This window comes from Danio rerio, chromosome 6 (assembly GCF_052040795.2).
Source record: "Danio rerio strain M-AB ecotype USA chromosome 6, GRCz13ab, whole genome shotgun sequence".
Lineage (NCBI taxonomy): Eukaryota > Metazoa > Chordata > Actinopteri > Cypriniformes > Danionidae > Danio > Danio rerio.
The window spans coordinates 27,846,218-27,867,500 of record NC_141026.1 but is presented as its reverse complement, the minus strand read 5'-3'; the positions used below and the strand labels follow the sequence as shown (position 1 = coordinate 27,867,500).

General features: G+C 38.6%; 3 protein-coding genes across 7 annotated transcripts in view; all 3 read right to left on the bottom strand.

Moving 5' to 3' along the window:
• LOC147836356 (uncharacterized) overlaps nucleotides 1-21,283 on the bottom strand; it is a 702,935-nt gene that overhangs the window by 142,727 nt on the left and 538,925 nt on the right. The gene's annotated exons all lie outside the window — the stretch shown is intronic.
• kyat3.2 (kynurenine aminotransferase 3, tandem duplicate 2) overlaps nucleotides 1-21,283 on the bottom strand; it is an 808,585-nt gene that overhangs the window by 433,658 nt on the left and 353,644 nt on the right. The gene's annotated exons all lie outside the window — the stretch shown is intronic.
• LOC147836358 (uncharacterized) overlaps nucleotides 1-21,283 on the bottom strand; it is a 248,822-nt gene that overhangs the window by 196,043 nt on the left and 31,496 nt on the right. For all 4 annotated transcript variants that reach the window (XR_015493680.1, XM_087257216.1, XM_087257217.1 and 1 more), the window contains exon 2: nucleotides 18,260-18,381. Coding sequence is in view for 3 of the 4 variants with exons in the window: in XM_087257216.1 (XP_087113342.1) it covers nucleotides 18,260-18,381 (122 nt within the window). In the remaining variant the exon portion in view is untranslated. The remainder of the gene's footprint in view (nucleotides 1-18,259; nucleotides 18,382-21,283) is intronic.

The window sequence follows — 21,283 nt, the reverse complement described above, 5'->3', positions numbered from 1 at the left end:
GTCTTGGAGCTCACTAGTCAATTGGATAAACACCGCTCGTTAAGTGCTGAGGGCCTGCAATGCCCTAAACCCGACATAAATAACCCACCACGCTATGCGGATCTGGCCACTGAATGTCAGTCCTTTTTGACACAGTTTGAGGTTGTTTTTTTTTTTGCTCCAGCCATCAACCTATGCCACAGATCACTCCCAAGTCACTTTTGTCCTCTCTCTCCTCACCGGTCAGGCAAGGGACTGGGGAGCAGCCATTTGGGAATCAGAGTCAGAGAACTGCTCACGTTATGCTTTGTTTAAGGAGGAGATGTTGAAGGTCTTTGACAGATCCGCTCTGGGAAGATTGGCTTTACGTCAGCTACACTAGCTGCACCGCACTAGTGTATGCCGTTCTTAGAGATATGCTCAATATCTCTGTTTTTGTCTAGATGACTCTTATTTTTTCACACTCTCTAGAGACCCATGTCCAACACGTTCGCCATGCACTTCAGCGTCTATTAGAGAATTGGTTTTTCATAAAAGGAGAAAAGTGTGTGTTTCATGCTGACTCTGTCATTTTTCTTGGTTATAATGTTTCAGCTGATGGAAACAGCATGGATCTGGTCAAGGTGCAAGCCATTGCATAGTGGCCCGTCCCTGAGACATGCACATGCAGAAATTTTTGGGGTTCACAAATTTTTATCTGCAAATTTTGTCCAATTGTCGGCCCTTTAGCCGCACTAACCTCTACTAAGTCCTGCTCTGTATGGTCATCTACAGCTTAAGTGGCATTCGAGAAACTCGAAGCGATTGTTTTCTTCTGCTCCCATCCTTGTTACCCTCAGTTTATCATGGAGGTGGATGCCTCTAGCACAGGCGTGGGAGCTGTCCTCTCACAATGCTCTGATTGACCCCTGCTCTTTTTTTTCACAAGCTTTTGCCCACTGAGTATAACTATGATGTGGGCAATTGTGAACTCCTGGCCATCCGATTAGCATTTGAATGTGTGTTGTCACTGGCTAGAAGGGGCTACTGTGCCACTTGAGGTCTGGACAGATCATCGCAATTCATTTTACATCCATACAGCTAAAAGACTTAATGCCTGACAAGTACGGTGGGAATTATTTTTTAGATGATTTGACTTCACCATTTCTTATCATCCAGGTTCTAAGAACATTAAGCCACACACATTATCACACCAGTTTAACCCCTCTGAGAATCCCTCGATCACGGAACCTATTCTATGAGAAGGCTTTGTGATCGGAGCCTTGACCAAGTTTTCACTCGGGTAATGGTTTCCCATGGGTCCCCCAATATTAAATTATTAAATCCTAGATCAGTACATCCAGCAGTACTCTGCTGAGCACACACCTCCAAATTGGTAGCCCATCCGGGGGTCAAAGGCACCCTAACCGCAATTTGTCAGCGTTTCTGATGGCCAACTATGGCACACGATACCCGCTCTCTTGTCTTGTCTTGCCCTGTTTGGGCTCAGTCTTTAATAATGTCTTTAAGATCCACAGGCTACCCTTAAACATTGTTTCTTAGGTCCTCGGTTCACCTCCTGTTATTGGAGGGAATTCTGTTAATAGATGGAGGCTACTGCCAGTCTGTCATCAGGCTTTCATCCACAAACTAACAGGCAAGCTAAACGCGTTAATCAAATTCTCGGCCATCTTCTTCGCACCTTAGCAGCGCGGAATTTCTCTTCCTGAAGCATAATAGAGTATAACTGTACTCCTACGTCATCAACAGGGCTTTCCACTATCCATTGTTGTCTAGGCTACCATCCCCCACTGTTTTCGTTCCAGGAAGCCGAAGCATCTGTTCTTTCGGTACAGGCCTATATCAAGCGATGATTTAGGCCTGATACTTGGAGAGCTGTAAGCTCCACAATATTAAAGTTTTGTGAGATCACTCGTCGCAGCGCCGACCGCCGTCGTATCAGAGCCCCTTCATACATTTGCGGTCAAAAGGTCTGTTTATCCACTCGCCACCTACCCCTCCAGTCTCAATCTCATAAACTAGCCCCCAAATTTATAGGTCCTTTTACTATCATAAAGGTCCTTAATCTTGCTGCGGTGCAACTTCGCTTAACTCACTTGCTTCATCGTGTCCATCTTGTATTTTAAGTTCTAGCATTAAATCTGTCATTTGCACACCCAGCCACCCCCCTCTGCTCCTATTCTTATTGACGACATTCCTGCCTTTAGGGTTAAAAAAATTTTAGCATCCCGCTGCTGTGGACGTGGTTTTTAGTATTTGATCGATTGGGAGGGCTGTGGTCTTGAGGAGAGAAGCTGGGTACCAGGCCGGGACATCCTGGACTGCTTGCTCATCGATAACTTCTTACGCTCGCACTAGCCTGCTACCCTGGAAGTGCCAGGGGGCGCTCCTTGAGGGAGGGGTACTGTCATGGACCAGGTTTGATCCTTGTTAAGTCTTTCTCATCTGTGTACTGCTCTCAGCTGTTGTAATCAGTGCGAGTTAAACTCTGTTAACCCGCCTTTTGTCCAGCATTCTGTTCATAACATATACAATATTGTTAACATTATGATGCATTTTCCTTGGCTTGGCTTGCCGTGTTTGACCTTTATTTTGTTTAATTGTTTATTCTTGTCTACTGCCTGTCTTCTGACCAGTTCCCTGTTATTTGACTACAATAGGCGATCCGCACTCTGTTGTCAGCATCTACTTCATATTACAGTTAGCAAGACTAATAGTAATATAAATATTTAATATTACTAATACTTCAATTGTATTAAATACATTATTATTTTTAGAAAAGTTTAAATGTATCAACCTAATACATCAGTTTTATACACAAATGTTTATATTAACATACATTAGTTCTAATTGTAATGTATTGTAAAATAAAAAAAAATGGTTGAATTTTTGATTGAATTGGTTGGTTAAAACTTTGACATATTTACTGATATTTTTGTTATCTTTACTTTTAATTAACTATTAAATTAGACATATAAATGTAAATAGTAATAAGAATATAATTACTGTAGTTTCTTTTGAAATGAACAATCGATTATTTATTCAATCAATAAAGACAATTCATAAATCAAGAATCTCTCTCTCTCTATCGCTCTCTCTTTACAGTATTACAGCCTGCACTCTGAACAGTGTAAACGCAGCTAGTTTTTAGCATTTTAAAGACTCTCTGCACACCATAATCATCTCTACTTTCTCTTGTCATTTGCTCCACAAGCAACTCAGAGGGTTATTTCATATGGATTAGATTACATATTTGGAAAGCATATTATTTCTTCTTATTTTTTCACATAAGATCATTCCCATTAACTGCAATAGACTGAAACCAGATGGCGGCCTTTCATAAAAAAAAAAAAAAAAAATGAAAAACATATTTATATGGGTATATGGAGCGAGTGATTGCAGTGGTTTTGACTTGAGCTGTGCACGGAGCAGTAATAGATGACATTGTCCTTGATCTGTGGTAGATTTCAATCGCCACTTTCTTCCTTTTTTTCCATTTGCGCATGATTCTTTTCATGTAGAATGTACTGAGATTAATGGGCAGGACCTGATTTTACCAATGCAACATGTTCCTGAATCAATATCTTTGTTGATTCTGGAACAACATTTACTAATCAGGTTAATAGATTTTGTTAATGTTAGGCTAATGAGCTTTGGTGCTTCCACACCAAGGTTTTTATTCTCCTATATCCCTCTGCTTTTAGGAGTAACGGTAACACTATGGTTTATTAAACACAAATTATATCCCAATCAATCAACCAGTCAACCAATTTACAGCAGACTGTAAAAACAAAAAAAAAAACAACAAAAAAAAACTAATGTAATTTTACAGTAGGGGTGAAGGAAATAAACCGCAAAACAACTGCCGTTAAATTGCAGAAATTTACCGTAAAATCAGAGAGGTTGATTAATAGAAATTTACCAAAAATCTAGATTTCAGTAAATTTTTGTAATTTAAAGGGCCATGAAACCCCTTCGTTTCAGCAGGGTGTTTTCACACCTCTAATTTGGAAAAAGTCAGAAAAGTGGGCGTGTCCAGCTCTGTTTAGGGGGGAGTGTCGGAGGAACTAAAGTGGGATGGTGTGGGAGTGTCTATTTGGGCACGCGCAAGTTTCAGAGTCAAAATACACACACACACACACACACACACACACACACACACACACACACACACACACACACACACACACACACACACACACACACAGGAGAAAGTGATGGTGTTTAAGCTACATGGACATCTGTAGTCGAATTATTTGCCAAATGATTAAATGGTGGACTTTAACTGCAGTTTGGCTCTTTCATTTAGGGAATTCAGTCATTCCCCTCGCGACAAACGAGATATTTGATTCGAGGAACTGCTCTAAGCGTGTATTTTTCATGCAATGTTTGATACCGCACGGCGAATGAGAGAAAAAAACCCTTCGCATTTCCTGGAAACTTAGATGCACACGGCAGGTAGCGTCAGAAAGCCGGGTGTGTTATTCCGGTCACTAAATGCGTTGAAAACCCTACACGAGGTTAAAGTTTGGTTGTGGTGCTAGCATGTTAACACTCTGTGCAATAGTTAACTTAGTTCGATACGAACAAACTGAATAAACAAAGAGCACTGGTCGCTCACTTACCAAATCTGTAGAGACAGGACAATCACCAGCAACTAGAGCCGCATCTTTATTAAGAGGAAACTACAAGCTACATTTACGTTGTACATGTACTCAAGTGTGCCAAGAAAATATCCACCACACCATTACACCTCCACCACCAGTCTGAACTATTGATATAAGGCAGGATGGATCCATGCTTTCATGTTGTTGATGTCAAATTCTGACCCTTCCATCTGAATGTTCCAGCAGAAATCGAGAGTCATCAGATCAGACAATGTTTTTCCCAATCTTCTATTGTCTAATTTTAGTGAGCATGTGCGAATAGTAGCCTTAGTTTCCTGTTCTTGGCTGATAAAAGTGCCACCCAGTGTGGTCTTTTGCTGCTGTAGCCCATCTGCCTCAAGGTTGGACGTGTTGTGCATTTAGAGACGCTCTTCTACATACCTCAGTTATAGCGAGTGGTTATTTAAGTTACTGCTGCCTTTCTATTAGCTGGAACCAGTCTGGACATTCTCCTCTGACCTCTAGCTTCAACAAGGCATTTGCACCCACAGAACTGCCAACTCACTGGATATTTTCTCTTTTTCAGACCATTCTTTCTAAACCCTAGAGATTGTTGTGCATGAAAATCTCAGTAGATAATCAGTTTCTGAAATACTTAGATCAGCCCATCAGGCACCAACAGTCATGCTATGTTCAAAGTCACTTATGGTGTACTCACATTAGGTACAGTTGCCTTGAACCATGCCAAACTGCGATTGTCACAATTTTGTCATAGCATTTGTATTATTTTTAGTTGTTTGGGATGCAGTGACACAAACAAACCCTTTGCCGAACTGACCCAACATTTTTTACACTCATAAATGATCACAAAGTCCTCGTGCTGCAGGTATTAGAAGGTTTTCTGAAGATACAGCTGACATGCAGCAAGGGGTTTGCTTCTTTGATAAACTATGACAGTTTGCGTTCATTAAACAGTAAGAATGATCAATAAATCTTTATGAAACCATCCCTTAAAAGTCACGTCTTGTCTTCAGTTTCGGGTTCAGGCTCACTTTGCACTCACACTACAAGCGCACTGAGACAAAGCCCAATTGAAGCGCGCTGTGGTACACACAACTGAACAACGCCTGAGCCAGATTCAGAGCACTCACACTTCTCAAACAACTCGGGAAACGTGCATGGGCACGGTTCAGATAGCAGTGTGAGTTCGCCCTTAAATCACATATCTTTAACATTCTGATGCTCGGTTTAAACTGCTGCAGATCATTTTGACCATGTCTACATGATTAAATGCACTGAGTTGCTGCCATGTGATTGGCTGATGAGAAATTTGCGTTAATGAGTAGTTTAGCAGGTGTACCTAATAAAGTGACCGGCAAGTGTATTATTGTTATTTTTTTATTAAAAACACGTAAGCACAATGAAAAAAGTGATGCAAATGTAAATGTTACATAATACTTTTCTTAAAATGTAACTTAGTTACTTTTTAAAGTTACTTAGTTACTTTTTGAAAAAACTGCAAATCATCACTTTTACATGTACTCTATAAATACCCTGTAAATCATGGACTGTAATCTAAAGCTTTACCAGAGTAATTTATAGGTAGGGTTAGTTTTAGGCATTACATTTGGAACAAAACATATTGACCCAGGAATGTGTCTAACTCTGTAAAATCAGTGAGTGCGAGTAACTGCAGGCCTCGTGTACTGGTGCAGAGTCGGTCGTTCAGATTCATCTTCTGCCCTTGCACAGCACCGAGGGCCTCATCCTAGCAAAATGCCCTCTGCCTAATGAGGGTCAAAGGTCAGCAAGTGGTTCGCCTTCAGGGGCAGGATCTCCCAGACACACTCAGTCACTGACTCTGGCCCTATATTTAAATCAAGCCTCAGGCTCCCGGCTTCCACTCTCAAAGGCCATTCTCTTAACTAGTTCCCCGCTCGCTAATTAGTTTTTGTGTCGTGTTATTTGTCTCTCTGAGCTTGAACAGAAGAAGAGGGCAGTGTTAAAGATTGCTGGCCTGAAAAGACTCTTCTCTGCCTTGTCATAGACAATAAGCGCAGCTACATTGTTACGAGACAGAAGTATATATTAGGCAGGAAGAGAAAATGAATTATGAGCATTTTGTTTTCTTCGGCTGGCCACTGTAACCATTTTCTGAAATTAGATAAGGACATGGAATTTGCCTTTGTTCTCTTTTCTTTCCCCCCTTTTTTTTCTACCTAAGCTGCTTTTAAGAGTAGTATCGTTCCCAGCCGCCGAGCGTAAAGCACTCACGAGTCAAACGGTTATTGGATTACATTTTCTGGCTTCATAAAATGTGGTTAAGAGGCACTTTAGGCGTATGTGCCTGACCTTCTTTCAGGGAGATGGCAATCAGACAAGAAGTGACAGGTCGATCACTGATTTCAGCTCCACTGTCAGAGGCTCACCGTCTCGCCACGTCTCCGCTTTCCTTCTCTCCTCTCCTTCCATTTAAAACAAGCGTGAGTCATTGTGTGTGTGTGTGTGTGTGTGTGTGTGTGTGTGTGTGTGTGTGTGTGTGTGTGTGTGTGTGTGTGTGTGTGTGTGTGTGTGTGTGTGCGTGTGTGTGTGTGTGTGTGTGTGAGTGTGCATTTTAAGAACATGGTCTACTGTCCCACCAATCTTGGTCAGAAAAAAGACTCATGCAGCAGGATAAGTGCTCTTTTTAAGAGAGTAAAAATATCAGCAGAAAGGAATGCAGTATTTATCATGATACATCCATCTAACAATTATATTAGATAGAAAAACAATGCTGTACAACAGGGTCCTGATGTCTGACACTGAATGAAATGTAATATCTGATTTGCTGTAAGATTATTATTATTTTTTTTTTCAATAAAAGATAAATGCAAGAAATACAGCTCCAATGAAAAAAAGTAAAACATTGTTTTCCCTAAAATCTAACTATGTAAAAATTTTATAGAAGTATTCCTGAAAGATCCAGTGACAGCTGAATCTTCAAACTAATCCCGTTGGCCAGCTTGAACACCCGCCAGTGACCTACTCACTCCTGCAGTTTCCCCACGATGGACATCCAGAATTCTCCAGCTTCCATGGCCTAGACTGCAGCTCTGCACAAGAAGTTTGGCCAGAGAAGAATTGTTCCTGACCATCTGAGCCTGGTTCTCTCAAGGTTTTTTTTCCTTCACTTCCGTCAATTGGTGAAGTTTTGTTTCTCGCCACTGACTTGCTTGGTTTGGGACTTGTGGAGTTCCGCATTGATGGATTTGCTCTTCAGTGTTTGGAATTTCAGCAGTGAAATTTAAACCACATTGAACTGAGTTAAACTGAACCTCAACTCTGAAAAATTGGATACAGTTTCTATTTACTAGAACTTCCATGTTAAGCTGCTTTGACGCGATCTACATAGTAGAATCGCTATAGAAAAAAAAAAAAAAAAAACATGGAATGATACATCCATCTAACCATTATTTTATACAGTGGGGTACAAATGTCTGAGACTGTAATGAAATTTAAAATCTAATTTAGGGATAACAATAAATAAAGTTTTGAGATTTTGTTAAACTGTGGGAGGAAAAAGATTCATATTTTGGCTGAATTGAAGTCGCTAAATTGCCTAAATTTGTGGGGAATGTGAAAATGTAGTGGGAATGTGTCATGCATGGTGTACTTTACTTTAGACAGAATACATGATCATTGGGCTTTTGCTATGATTGCAGATGCTTATGCAACTTGAGTGCTGCTGAAGGAACAACAAACACTAAATGTATGCTGATTTGTCTATACAATTTTTAAATATGTACGGGTAAAATTTCAGTACAAATATCAGGTGGTTACATAATAAACAGTATGCACCCAACATATTAATAATCTGTTTAACTATTCATTCTTTGCCACCCACTTTCAAGTAAGATGCTTTAACTATTAAACTATAATACAATTTAGTACACTCACTTATTATTTTATATGTTTTAATAAGTAAGTTTAGAATAGGTTTGTTTCGAACTGCTGTATAAATGTCCATGTTATGCTGAATTACAAGGTCAAGATTCATGTATACAATACCGGCCAAAAGTTTGGGTTCTTTTTATTATTATTATTATTATTATTATTATTATTATTATTATTATTATTATTATTATTATTATTATTATTATTATTGTTTATTTATTTATTTATTTATTTTAAGAAAATTATTCTGTTCATCAAGGCGGCATTTATTAAATGTAAATAATAAAAATAAATATTTATTAAAATTGTAAATAATTGCTGTCTTATTGTATGTAGTTTTAAATGAAATAATTACTCCAGCAATTATTGCTTTTATTACTATTACGATTATAATAATACTAATAATAATAAACGCGTGCAGTGGGTAGCACAATCGCCTCACAGCAAGAAGGTCACTAGTTTGAGCCTCAGCTGGGTCAGTTGGCATTTCTGTGTAGAGTTTCCATGTTCTCCCTGTGTTTGCATATCCTGTGTATGCTGTACAGGTGAATTGAGTAAGCTAAATTGTCTGTAGTGTACGAGTGTGAATAAGAGTGTATGTGTGTTTCCCAGAGATGGGAAGGCAGCTGGAAGGGCATCCGCTGTGTAAAACATATGCTGGATAAGTTGACAGTTCATTCCACTGTGACGACCCCAGATTGATAAAGGGACTAAGCCGAAAAGAAAGTGAATGTATGAATATGAGTCATTTCTAAAGGATCATGTGACTGACAGCTGGAGTAAAGAAGCTGAAAACTCATCTTTAAAATCACTGAAATAAATTATTAATATATATATATACATTTACAAAATACAAATAAAGAGAAAAACGGTATATTGTACTGTATAAATTTACAAATAAGCATTAAAATGTATTCTTATGATATATATTTGTTTTACCCCGCATGAAATTGAAATCTACTGCTCCCAATGCAGATTATAATAAAAACCCTCAAAGAACTGTCACATGAAATGCAATTTTTCTTTTATTTAGTCCTAATCAAACTCAATCAAACTTCCAGTGCTCTTTTAGATGTATAGGAAAACGGAGAGCTAAAACAAGCCACAATCAGACTTCCAGTGTGGAGTAAGTGAACTGTAAAATGAAGACAAATCCTTCAGCAGTCTTTGTCACATTTGAAAAATGCGTCGTTTGATCACTATAATCTCACAGTGGATTTGGACTCTCTATTTTGGAATACTTTGGGCATGACGGCAGGGGAAATCTGCTGGTTTCAATTTCGTACTGAAAAACAATAAGCTTGGCTTCTGTGTTTTCGCATGTGTGTATGTGTTTTTATGTGCATGCGCATATGTCTGTGTGTGTCTTGGTACGGTGTGCTGTTTTGGAAAAGTGTGGTGGACTCAGAGATCCAGTGTTTATGGAAAAGTTACTGAATAAACAGGGTTTAGTGGGACTTTCAGTGCATCCAGCATGAAAAGGCAAAAACTGCATTAAATGTCATTAACTCACGGCAAGACACTGCTGGCAGATCACAATCATAATCTAAACCGCACAAAACAGACAGAGAGAAACAGACAAATAGCCGAAAATAAAAGTAATTCTTGAGGTATTAATTTTTGACCTTTTAGGATCATTTGAGAAGTGTGAGAGTGCCTGTCCGTTTAGTAATTTTGCCGTGTGAAAGCAAACCGCACCAACAACAAACATCAACAATGTAACAATTTTAATCCCCGTTTCAGAACAAATGAATCGACTCACAGGTGTGAAAGCACCCTGAGTGCTTTGAATGAGGCTCAGAGCACGGTTCACTTGGGCTTTGGCGCAGTACGCTTATAGTGTGAGTGCAAAGCAGAGCCCGAAACTGAAGACGAGATGTGACTTTTACGGGATTGTTTTATATGGATTTATTAATCATTCTTACTGTTCAATGAATGCAAACTGTCCTAGATCATTAAAGAGGCAAACCCCTCAAGCAAACCCTTCATTCATTCATTCATTCATTTATTTATTTTTTATTTTTATCAAGTCTCACATAAACTATTAAGATGATAAATCTTAATAATAAATATCACACATATCTGATATATTTATAAATTCTAAGTTAACTAACAATGATGCAATCTTTGGATTTGAATAAACCATTAGTAATGCTGAAATTAACATTGACTGTGTACACCTTAATTATTAATAAAAACATTAATAAATGCTATGCAGATAATGTATTCTTAGTTTATGCTGGTAAATACTTTAACTAGCATCAACCCATGGAATCTTTATTGTGAAGTGTATTTGTAAAGCATTAAAACAAATAATCAAACTCAAAGCATATTCAAATTAATTCTGACATGCTTAAAATGCAACTTTGAATGAGAGGAATACATGATAACTCAACATATATTTGCATTGAAGATAGTCATTCTAAAGGTTAATACAATGTTACAATATTTTAGTTGCTGTGTTTTGGTCAATTAAATGGATTAAATTTGACATATTTACAGTGCTCAACATATGTATATAGACCCCTCACAAATCTATATTTTAAATTATATTTTTAATAGGAAGCTATACATTATTGTATTTGTGCATATGAATTATATTAGTCAGCATTAAAGTAAAATCTGGAGCTCTAAATCTAACAAAATAACTTACGATAATGATCCAAAAACTAGTACATCCAAATTTGTATGTTATAGAAAAATATTAAATAAATTTTTTTAAAAGAGGAAAAGTCAAGAGAAGCAAAAAAAAAAAAAAAAAAAAATGTTGATATTTTGTAAGTTGTATTTATTTATTTATTTTGCAATACTTTGCTTTAATTTAATTGTATTATCTTTTAATATCTAAAATTTATGTTTGGGGACTAAAATATTAGTTTAATAAATCATCACCTTGGAATTATAAGGTTCTATCTGCGTTCTGAATGATTTTGAGATATTGAGCTTCAAAGTTTGTGCATTACATAGCAAACAATATGTGTGTAACATTTGTTTTGTAAATAAAAAAGTATTAATATGTAAACAACTCACCAACAATAAAAAACATCCCATAATGTAAATAAGTTGTCATTTAATAAGAATATGTCAATAACTAAATTTTGACAAAAAAAATGTCAGATAGGACCTTATAATTCTAAGGTGACAAAATATATCTGTTTAATTAATCTGTTTTGTTTAAATGCACCAAAATACATTGTCTTTATTGACTGAGAAATGGATAAAAATATTCAATTTCAAAATGAATCTCAATTATGCTGAGCTTTGTATATAAACGTGTATGTGTATATGTGCGTGTGAGCATGCATATGTGTGTGAATGTGTGTTCGCTCTGAAGACATCCATACAAGATTGGAATGTCATAAATCATGAATGACATGAGTAAAATGTAGACATTTCAGTTTTGGGTGAACTGTTCTTTCCCCTTTAAAGTTTGTGGTCAAAAACTCTAAGCATATTTTCTTTCCTCTGCTGTAGAACCCATTTGTACTTGCACAATGCATGGTTTAATTAAAACGAACTAACTACAGGAAGTATCGACTGTTATTAATCATTCCACTGGGCTATTGATATGTAGAGTGCAGTGATGATGTACGAGGAGCCGTGTGTATTTATCACTTTGCCCACTCACACTGTGCCTGCCCTGGGAGACTGAGGTTAGGAAGGCCCCCTGCCACCTCCACCTCCAGGACTTAATACAGCACAGAGCCGGAGGAGGCCACAGGCACGACAAAAGACCAGCTACACCTCAACAAAAAGACAGAACGCTCACCCAACCAGGCCTCGTGAAGCCTTAATTAACAAGAAAAATTGAACTGTACTACTATTTTTTTGTCTGCATAGTGTTACATGACCAGCACAAGGGAGGGAATGGAGAACGGCATGGGTGGGGATGAGATGATTTCCAGTTTTGGTTAATAATTTAACTCTAGACACTACCACAGGGTCAAATTGATCCACAGCTGCTTTTCAAATGTACAAGTTTTTAACCAAATGTGCAAGTCTACATGTCATTGACTATAATTGTATGCCATTTTCATCTATCTATCTATCTATCTATCTATCTATCTATCTATCTATCTATCTATCTATCTATCTATCTATCTATCTATCTATCTATCTATCTATCTATCTATCTATCTATCTATCTATCTATCTATCTATCTATCTATCTATCTATCTTATATTTATTTATTTCACAATAACCTGTTGTTAAAATGGATAAGATGAAACCAGATTTTAAAAGAATGGGAATGGGTAATAATACCTATAAGCAGCAGCAGGTTACATTTACCAACTTTTCCTACATACCATAATGATTTGCATCCTTCTAATATTAAAGATAACTCATTACAAATAACAAATTACTTTGAACAGACTTTGAAAAATCCCAATGAGAGGAGCATATAGTGTACAAGTGTGGTCGGATTAAGAACACCCTTGAAATAGGATCTTAACCTAAAAAAGTCATCTTTCGAATTTTAGCTAAGCAGTAAAACCTTTAAATTCCAAATTTCCAAATATTTAGCCTTGTGAATCAATTATAGCAGGCTATAGCAAAAATTCCCCGCAGTCTGATCAGATAACTATTTTTTTTTTTTTTCTGATGAAAGAGTCAGCACCAAGATTTCATTGTTCTCCAGAATATCACTGCAGTTTTTTTAACTACAGTGGCAAAGTAAGCATTCATAAAAACGATTGCTTTCTAACTAAAAGTGTTCTGTTAGACGTAAACCGCCAACTGTATTTACCTAAGACAGATAGTCTGCACAAAGAACATTTTGACAGCTGTGTGTAGGCTCTTTGATTTGGTCAAACATTATTTAGATTGTATTATATATCTGAGGCAAAGGTTTGGACAATCATACCACTGAGACAATACTTCAGATGTACATTTCATATGATTCCACCTATATTGGCTTCTCTATTCTTACAGCAAGTTAATCAGTAACAAATAGTGTTTGAATGGTGATTTTTGTTATATCACAAGCTTGGTTCTCAGATAGCATACAAATGCGGGCCTCTTTAGGCAGTTATGCAGCACTGGTGGTTTTCCTTCGGCCCTGACGTCATGAATGTGAGCCTGAAGTGGCCCACCTGTACAATGGCAAAGGGAGGGCCAAACATTCAAATTAATATATGGGCCATTTAAGGCAAAGATTTGGCACTTAAGGCAAAACGTAATCTGAATGTGAGCCTAATGTGGCCCATGTGGAAAATGGTCAACTTGGCCCAAACGGCAGAGGACAATTGTGAGCCACAGTTGACAAAAATGTGTCATTTAAGGGTAATCTGAGTCTAAACTTAAAATGGCTCAACGTGTAAGTGCAAATGTGGCCCAATTATCTTAAGACATATGTGTGCCATTTTTGGCAAATATTTGGCACAGTTAGCTCTGGCTCATGTGGCTGTCAGCCTAAAGCGACCCAGAGAAGACATGGCAAACGTGGTCCAGTTATCCAAAAACAAATGTGGGCCACTTTTGGCAAATATTTGGCAAAGTTATCTCTGGCTAATGTGGCTGTGAGCCTAAAGTGGCCCAGAGAAGGTATGGTATAGGTGGCTTAGTTTTATAAAAAAAATAAATAAAAATAAAAACATATGTGGGCTACATAGACTGAAGTCACCATCATTGAGAAAAGTGTTTGCTTTAGTTAAGCTCATAGCCCAGAACCTCTTAATATAATTTTCTTTTGCCCTGCTATAACTTTTAAGAACTTTGTTTGAACAGTTCATTCATTACAGCAAACAAGCCAAGTAAAAACAAAAAATGTATAAAATTTAGTGATGCACAACCAGTAATAAAATAATATAATTCACTGATGTCAACCAATGTTAAATCCATTATTAGAAGTAACATAATAGCATGCATGAACTTGCCACAGAATTATGAAAGTTCACAAGCTAAAAAAAATCTTTGGTTCTATTTCTGCTCACTGTCTCAATCATCAGCGATTGTAACTCCTAAAATCGCTGGATCTCATTCACAATAACCATGGACTACAAATCCGCCACTTCGCTCACAGACACACATGCTTCCTCATTCTGACTGACTACACTCGCACCACCTGAGGATTGTCAAAGACTGATTACACACATTATTTAAGCAGCACAAACACTCACTTCCATTGCCAAGTCTTGTTCATCTATATAGTGACATTACAACCTGTTATGCTTGTCTTGTTTTTCTGTGTTTTGCACCTGTGTTGACCTTTGCTTGCCTGACTACTCCAATAAACCTGTACGTGGATCCCACCTATGTTGTCAGTGTCACTTCCTGTTTTACAGCAGACTCGGCCGCACTACGGATCCAGCGGGGATTAAAATCATGTGCCTGCGTCAGGGAGCATGGTCAATTGAAGAATATGTGGAGGACTTTATTAATCTGGCACATTTAACATCAGTGGATGAGGTATGCCTAATTATATTTTTTCATGGTGGGCTATCTGAGTCATTGTGTTCAAAGATGCCATTAAATGAGCCTCACTGCACTATTATGAACTATATTGAACTGGCAATGAGTGGATCCCCGTTCACGGTTGGCAAAGTAGAGGAAACTCCTAAATGGGATTTTTGGAAAAAATGGCATCACCATCATTCCTGTCTCCTGAATATCAGTTGACTTACAAGATGGCCGCTTTCAGTCTTCCAGCTCACAAGATGGCCACTTCAAGTCCTCCATGTCACAAGATGGCCGCCTCCAGTCCTCCAGCTCACAAAGTGGCCACAACCAGCCCTCCAGCTCACAATGTGGTAAGTGTCAGTCTATCGCAAGCTCAGAAGATGGTTTCCTGTTCCGTGTCTGTTCCTGCCATAGTTCCAGTTCCTGAAATACCATCACCTGAGCCACCAGAATTTCCACCACCACCTGAGTTGCCAGAGCTGCTGCCAACACCAGAGCTGTTACTGCCAGAGCTGCCACCGCCACTTCCAGAGCTGCCCGATCCTCCAGAGCTGCCAGATCCTCCAGAGCTGCCAGGTCCTCCTGAGCTGCCAGATCCTTATTCATTGCCAGATCCTCAGTCACCAACAGAGCCACCAGATCCTCAGTCACCGCCAGAGCCATTAGATCCTCAGTCACCACCAGAGCCGCCAGATCTTCAGTCGCCGCCAGATCCTCAGTCACCGCCAGAGCCACCAGATCCTCAGTCACCACCAGAGCCGCCAGATCCTGTCACCGCCAGAGCCAGTACTGCCAGAGCCACTGCCACTGCCAGAGCTGCTGCCAGAGTCACTGCCGCCAGTACTGCCAGAGCTGCCAGGGCCACTGTCGCTGCCAGAGCCACTGCCGCCAGTACTGCCAGAGCTGCCAGAGCCACCGTCGCTGCCAGAGTTACTGCCGCCAGTACTGCCAGAGCCACCGCCGCTGCCAGAGCCACTGCCGCCAGTACTGCCAGAGCTGCCAGAGCCACTGTCGCTGCCAGAGCCACTGCCGCCAGTACTGCCAGAGCTGCCAGAGCCACCGTCGCTGCCAGAGTTACTGCCGCCAGTACTGCCAGAGCCACTGCCGCTGCCAGAGCCACTGCCGCCAGTACTGCCAGAGCCACTGCCGCCAGTACTGCCAGAGCTTCCTGAATGGCCGCCACCTGAGCTTCCTGAATGGCCGCAGCCGCAGCCTTATGATCCCGGGCAACTGCAGCTCCATGGTCCAGACCCACTGCAGTCTCATGATTCAGGGTCACTGCAGCTCCACACTCCAGGCCCTACACAGCTCCATGATCCAGGCCCAGTGCAGCTCCACTCTCCAGGCCCTCCGCAGCTGCATGCTCCAGGCCTGCCTTAGCTCTGTCTTTCAGGTACGCCCCTTCTGCATGGTTCTGGCCCTCCATCCTTCCTCCTGTTCTGCCTCTGCTCCACCTCCCGCCTGAACATTATTAGGAGGGTCTGGTAAGCCACTCCTTAGAGGTGGGGTTCTGTCACAATCACCAGCGGTCGTAACTCCTAAGATTGCTGGATCTCATTCACAATAACCATAGACTAAAAATCCGCCATTTTTGGACTACATTTTCATACATGCACTACGCTCACAGACACGCATGCTCCCTCATTTTGACTGACTACACTCGCACCCACTGATTGTTAAAGACTGATTACACACACTATTTAAGCTGCACACACTTAATTCCATTGCAGAGTCTTGTTCATCCTTATAGTGACATTACAACGCATTATCCTTGTCTTGTTTTCCAGTGTTTTGACCTTAGCCCTGTTAGCCTTGTTGTCCCGGTTTGCCGCCTGCCTTCCGACCTCTCACCTGTGTTTATACAACTATTCTATACTACTACTACATTATTCTGGACTGCCTTTATACATCTGTTTACACCTGTGTTGACCTTTGCTTGCCTGACTACTCCAATAAACCTGCACGTAGATCCCACCTCTGTTGTCAGTGTCACTCCTTGTGTTACACTCACAGAAACATCAATAATCAGCGTATGACCCTCAAAAACAGTGACAATTAACGAAATGAACAAAACTCAAAAACATCACCAAAATGATACTAAAAAGTGACAAAATCAACAACGTCAAAATAAATGGCAGAATCAAAAGCAAATAATGAAAACTGGAGCATCAATAAGCTATTTAATGTACTCATCATGCAATGCATGCTGGAATTTTTGTACTTTGCCACACCCAGCAAGTGTAAGGTGTAGGTCAGATCTGGGTCAGAATAGAAGCAAACTGTGGCCCAGAATAGGGTCAGTTCTGGTTCATTTGGTTGAATTCTGGCTGATGTGATATTGCTATGGCTTAATTGTGGCCCAGATCTGGCAAACAGGAGTGGATCGCCCAAGTGTCATCATTCCTTGCAGTATGTGGCCTGGATGTAAGTGTCTGTTGTGGGCTGGATTTGAGCCACATGAACTTTGCTAGCTGGGTTAGGCTACATTTGATTAGGCAGTTCGCATAGAGTTGATGTACAGAACTATCCTGGAACAAATGTGACATCTAATCACCCTATTAAAGGGCTAAACCAGGGCTATTAAAATTTTGATTGGGCTGCAGAAATCCTTAGCCTTGGAGTATCGACATTATTGTATTGAACACCAGCGAGTCAAACTGAATATTTCACATTAAAAACAAAAGCATAATGCAAAGAGTCCAGCTTAGTTGTCCAGCCAATCAGGTAGCCCCTCTTTTCAATTGGTTCACCTAGACCTTAGGTTAATCAGACCATGTTTGCAAGTGTAACCCATTATTTGAGGTAGTCACATATGGTACATGTATGGAAAATGGATATAAGGGTAGCCATATGGAAAAGTAGATTTAATTTCTTTAATTTCACATTGTGCCACTTACATTTTTGCTTACCAAGTTTCAAAGCAATGTACATCACCCACTGAGATAACAGCATTCAGATTAAATCACAGCTGATAAAATAATGTGAATTATAGATGCCAAACAGATATTAGAGGCACTAAATGGCATGAGTAATATTGAGGGTGATGAGAGGCTTATTTCATGGGTTAGTGTTTTGTCCTGGGTCACAATAGATGACTACAAACAATCATTGAATGACTCTTCTTTGTGACGACAAGGTCACAGTACAGAGATATAATACATTTTAGCCATAAAAACAGTAGTCATGTTCATATTCCACCCACTGACATTGCTTGAGTTAAACGTTTAGTATTTAGTCACACACACTCTTCAAGTTATCTATAGTCTGAGATTCACAGAATTTCCATAAAAAGGGTGATGGGCCCTGTTTTTGTAGTGAGTTGTTGGCAAATTTGCTGTACCTTTTTGATCCAGGTGAGCAGGCAGCTGTGGTGAGCCATGAGGGTCTTGCAGTCGCAGAAGGTTCTTAGTGGATCTTCAGCCATCAGGCCCACATCTTTGCAAATGAAACACTCAGGCTCATCTGCCAAAACAAGCAGGACAGATGTAAGTCTGTGTGTAAGGACAGACAGTTGCACTAGTAGAAAAGGTCACTGAAAACTTGATAAGTTTGGTGATAAATTTGTGTTTGCATACATGAACGTTTTTTTTTTTTTTTTTTTTAAGACTTAAGTATTTGTCTCTAATTAATAATAATAATAAAAAAAAAAACATTGTCAAATGAATTTGACAAATATTTAAAAATATTTAAAATCAACAGTGGTGGAATGAGTAATGAAGAATCATACTCAAGTAAAAGTACCTTTACTTGCCCAAATATGTAGTGCAAGTAGTATCTATTGTAAATATTACTCAAAAGTATGAGTAAAAAGTAGCCCTTTTAAAAGTACTCAAGAGTAGTGAGTAGTGACTATTATGCTGTGAACGGCTGATGGGTTTACATGCAATGTGTGTGTGAAAACATAAGATTCTGTAGTGCATTAAGTTAACTTGTTTAAGGCCATTTGGCGATATTAGTCATCATACAGTAAACATCCTTTATCTTCTCATCAGTAACATGCATCTAAACATTCTCTTGAGCATTGCATGTAAAGATTTTGGACATCTTCTTGGACACTTTTAATGCTTTTAAGCGGTTTACTGCATTTATAAAACGCCTATGTCTTGAGGTAGTTCAGTTTTATGCGATTTACTTTTCTATGTGTGATTTGATTAGACAGTAATAGCAGGACTGATTTTTCTACTTAACCAATCCCCATAGATAAAATAATAAAGTAGTGACTATAGGCTGATGGAAAATAATTAAATAAATAATTAAATGTACAGATACAGCACAAAAAAAATGTACTCAACGGAAAGTAAAAGTACACATTTTTGAAACTACTTAGTAAATTACAATTCCTGAGAAAACTTAATTACACTAATTTGAGTATTTGTAATTTGTTACGTTACACCACTGAAAATAATATACACAATATACACTAGATGATCAAGTACAGTGATTGCAGTTCCTCAATCAATGTCTCAATAAAAGTCATTTATTTATTCATCTATTTATTTATTTATTTATTTCATTTATTTACTTACTTGCCATAGACCAGGTGTCAAATCCAGTTCCAGGAGGGTCGCAGCTCTGCACAGTTTAGTTTTAACCCTAATTAAACACACCTGATTCAACTAATTGAGTCCTTTAGGCTTGTTTAAAACCTACACATAAGTTTGTTGAAGCAGAGATGGAACTAAACTATGCAGAGCTGCAGCCCTCCAAGAACTGTATTTGACACCTGTGCCATAGACTGACATAAAGGGCAAATAAATTGTTATTTTATCATAATTAATAGTTATTTATACTTTGAAATATGGTCAAATCTGTGAACAAACATGACATTTATTTTTTTACTTTGAAAAACATGTGAATACTTATTGTAAATGTTACAAGCAATTATGTTACACATTTAATGATTTAATGATCAAATATTTATTTGGCTGTTTTTACTTCACAACAAGTATCCCTGTGTGGACCATGTCACTTGTATGGGAGCCAAAGTTCACTTCATTTTCCAGAGTCAGCTAAAAAACTTTTTTATTACCATTGTAAAATAAGAGATATTGTGAGATAAATCCAGTACAATGTCGGTGAAAAGTAGTTTAACTCTTTTACGTTTCACAAAAGTACAAATCACATGATCGATGGAGAGTAAATTAAGACCTTCTGGTGAAGTTACATTTATGATTACATGATGTTTGCATTTGCATAACGCATCATCCACACCACTAGGTGTCTGTATACATGCAATATGATCATCATATTAGCCAGCACAACACTAAAAAAGTCACTACGTTGAAAAATGCTCCACAAGAACCTCCAGTGCTTAATGACGTGCTGCGAAACAATTTAGATAGCGTGTGCATGCCTATTACTGAATTTCTGTGGGCGTAATAACAAATTTCCATAACATTAAGCATGCACTGGATAATTATTTGATGATGACAAGAGTGAAATCAAGGTGTTTGTCTTTAATGTCGCACCTAATGCTAGCTGCTTATTTACTTGTCACTTTGACATTTTTGTCACACCTAACAGTGATTGACAGAATTAGTTTATGCCAAGTCATTAATGTGCTCATTCTCTCAAAGTGCTGCCGCAGGTACAATCTGAACAGAAAATTGCTCACAACTTCCATAAACAGGGAACAAAATGGAGGCAAAACAAGCAATCACGTCATGCAATAGTTAACTTGAAATGAAGACTTAATCAACCATTAACACCTAAGTGGTTATGGGGGAAATAATTATCTCAGCCTAATTTGTTTTGCAAAGTATTTATTAATAAATTAATTATGAGCCACGAGAAGAATAATAAAGTCTCCATACTTCTAAAGAAATCATGTATCTGAGGATGCCTGTGAGCCTCTATTCAATCCAGATATCATCATACTTATTTTTTACAAAAAAAAAAAAAAAAAAAAAAAAATATATATATATATATATATATATATATATATATATATATATATATATATATATATATATATATATATATATATATGTATCTAATAATGTTGTCCTGCATTTTTCTTCTATGCTTTGTCTGCAGGATGTCTGTGGGTGAAGAGGAAAGTTCCTCCAGTATCTGCTGTGGAGGAGTGTGTGTCTGGACGTCTGCTTTTTGTCATGCTAACAGACACTTCTTCATCCAGTCCCCAGACTGCTTGGCTGCCCAGTATTCGCCGCCATATACATCAAAGTTCTGCGAGACGCTGGAGATTAACGTCTAAGAAAAATGCAATTAGAAGATACGCCTATAAGATCCAGCATATGCTATGGAGTGTACTTCATTCAAGGGTACTCCAAAAGCAAATGTTTCGTGATGAAAATGACATTATTTCATTTGTTGAAATGCTGTATTCCTGAACCATCTGTCA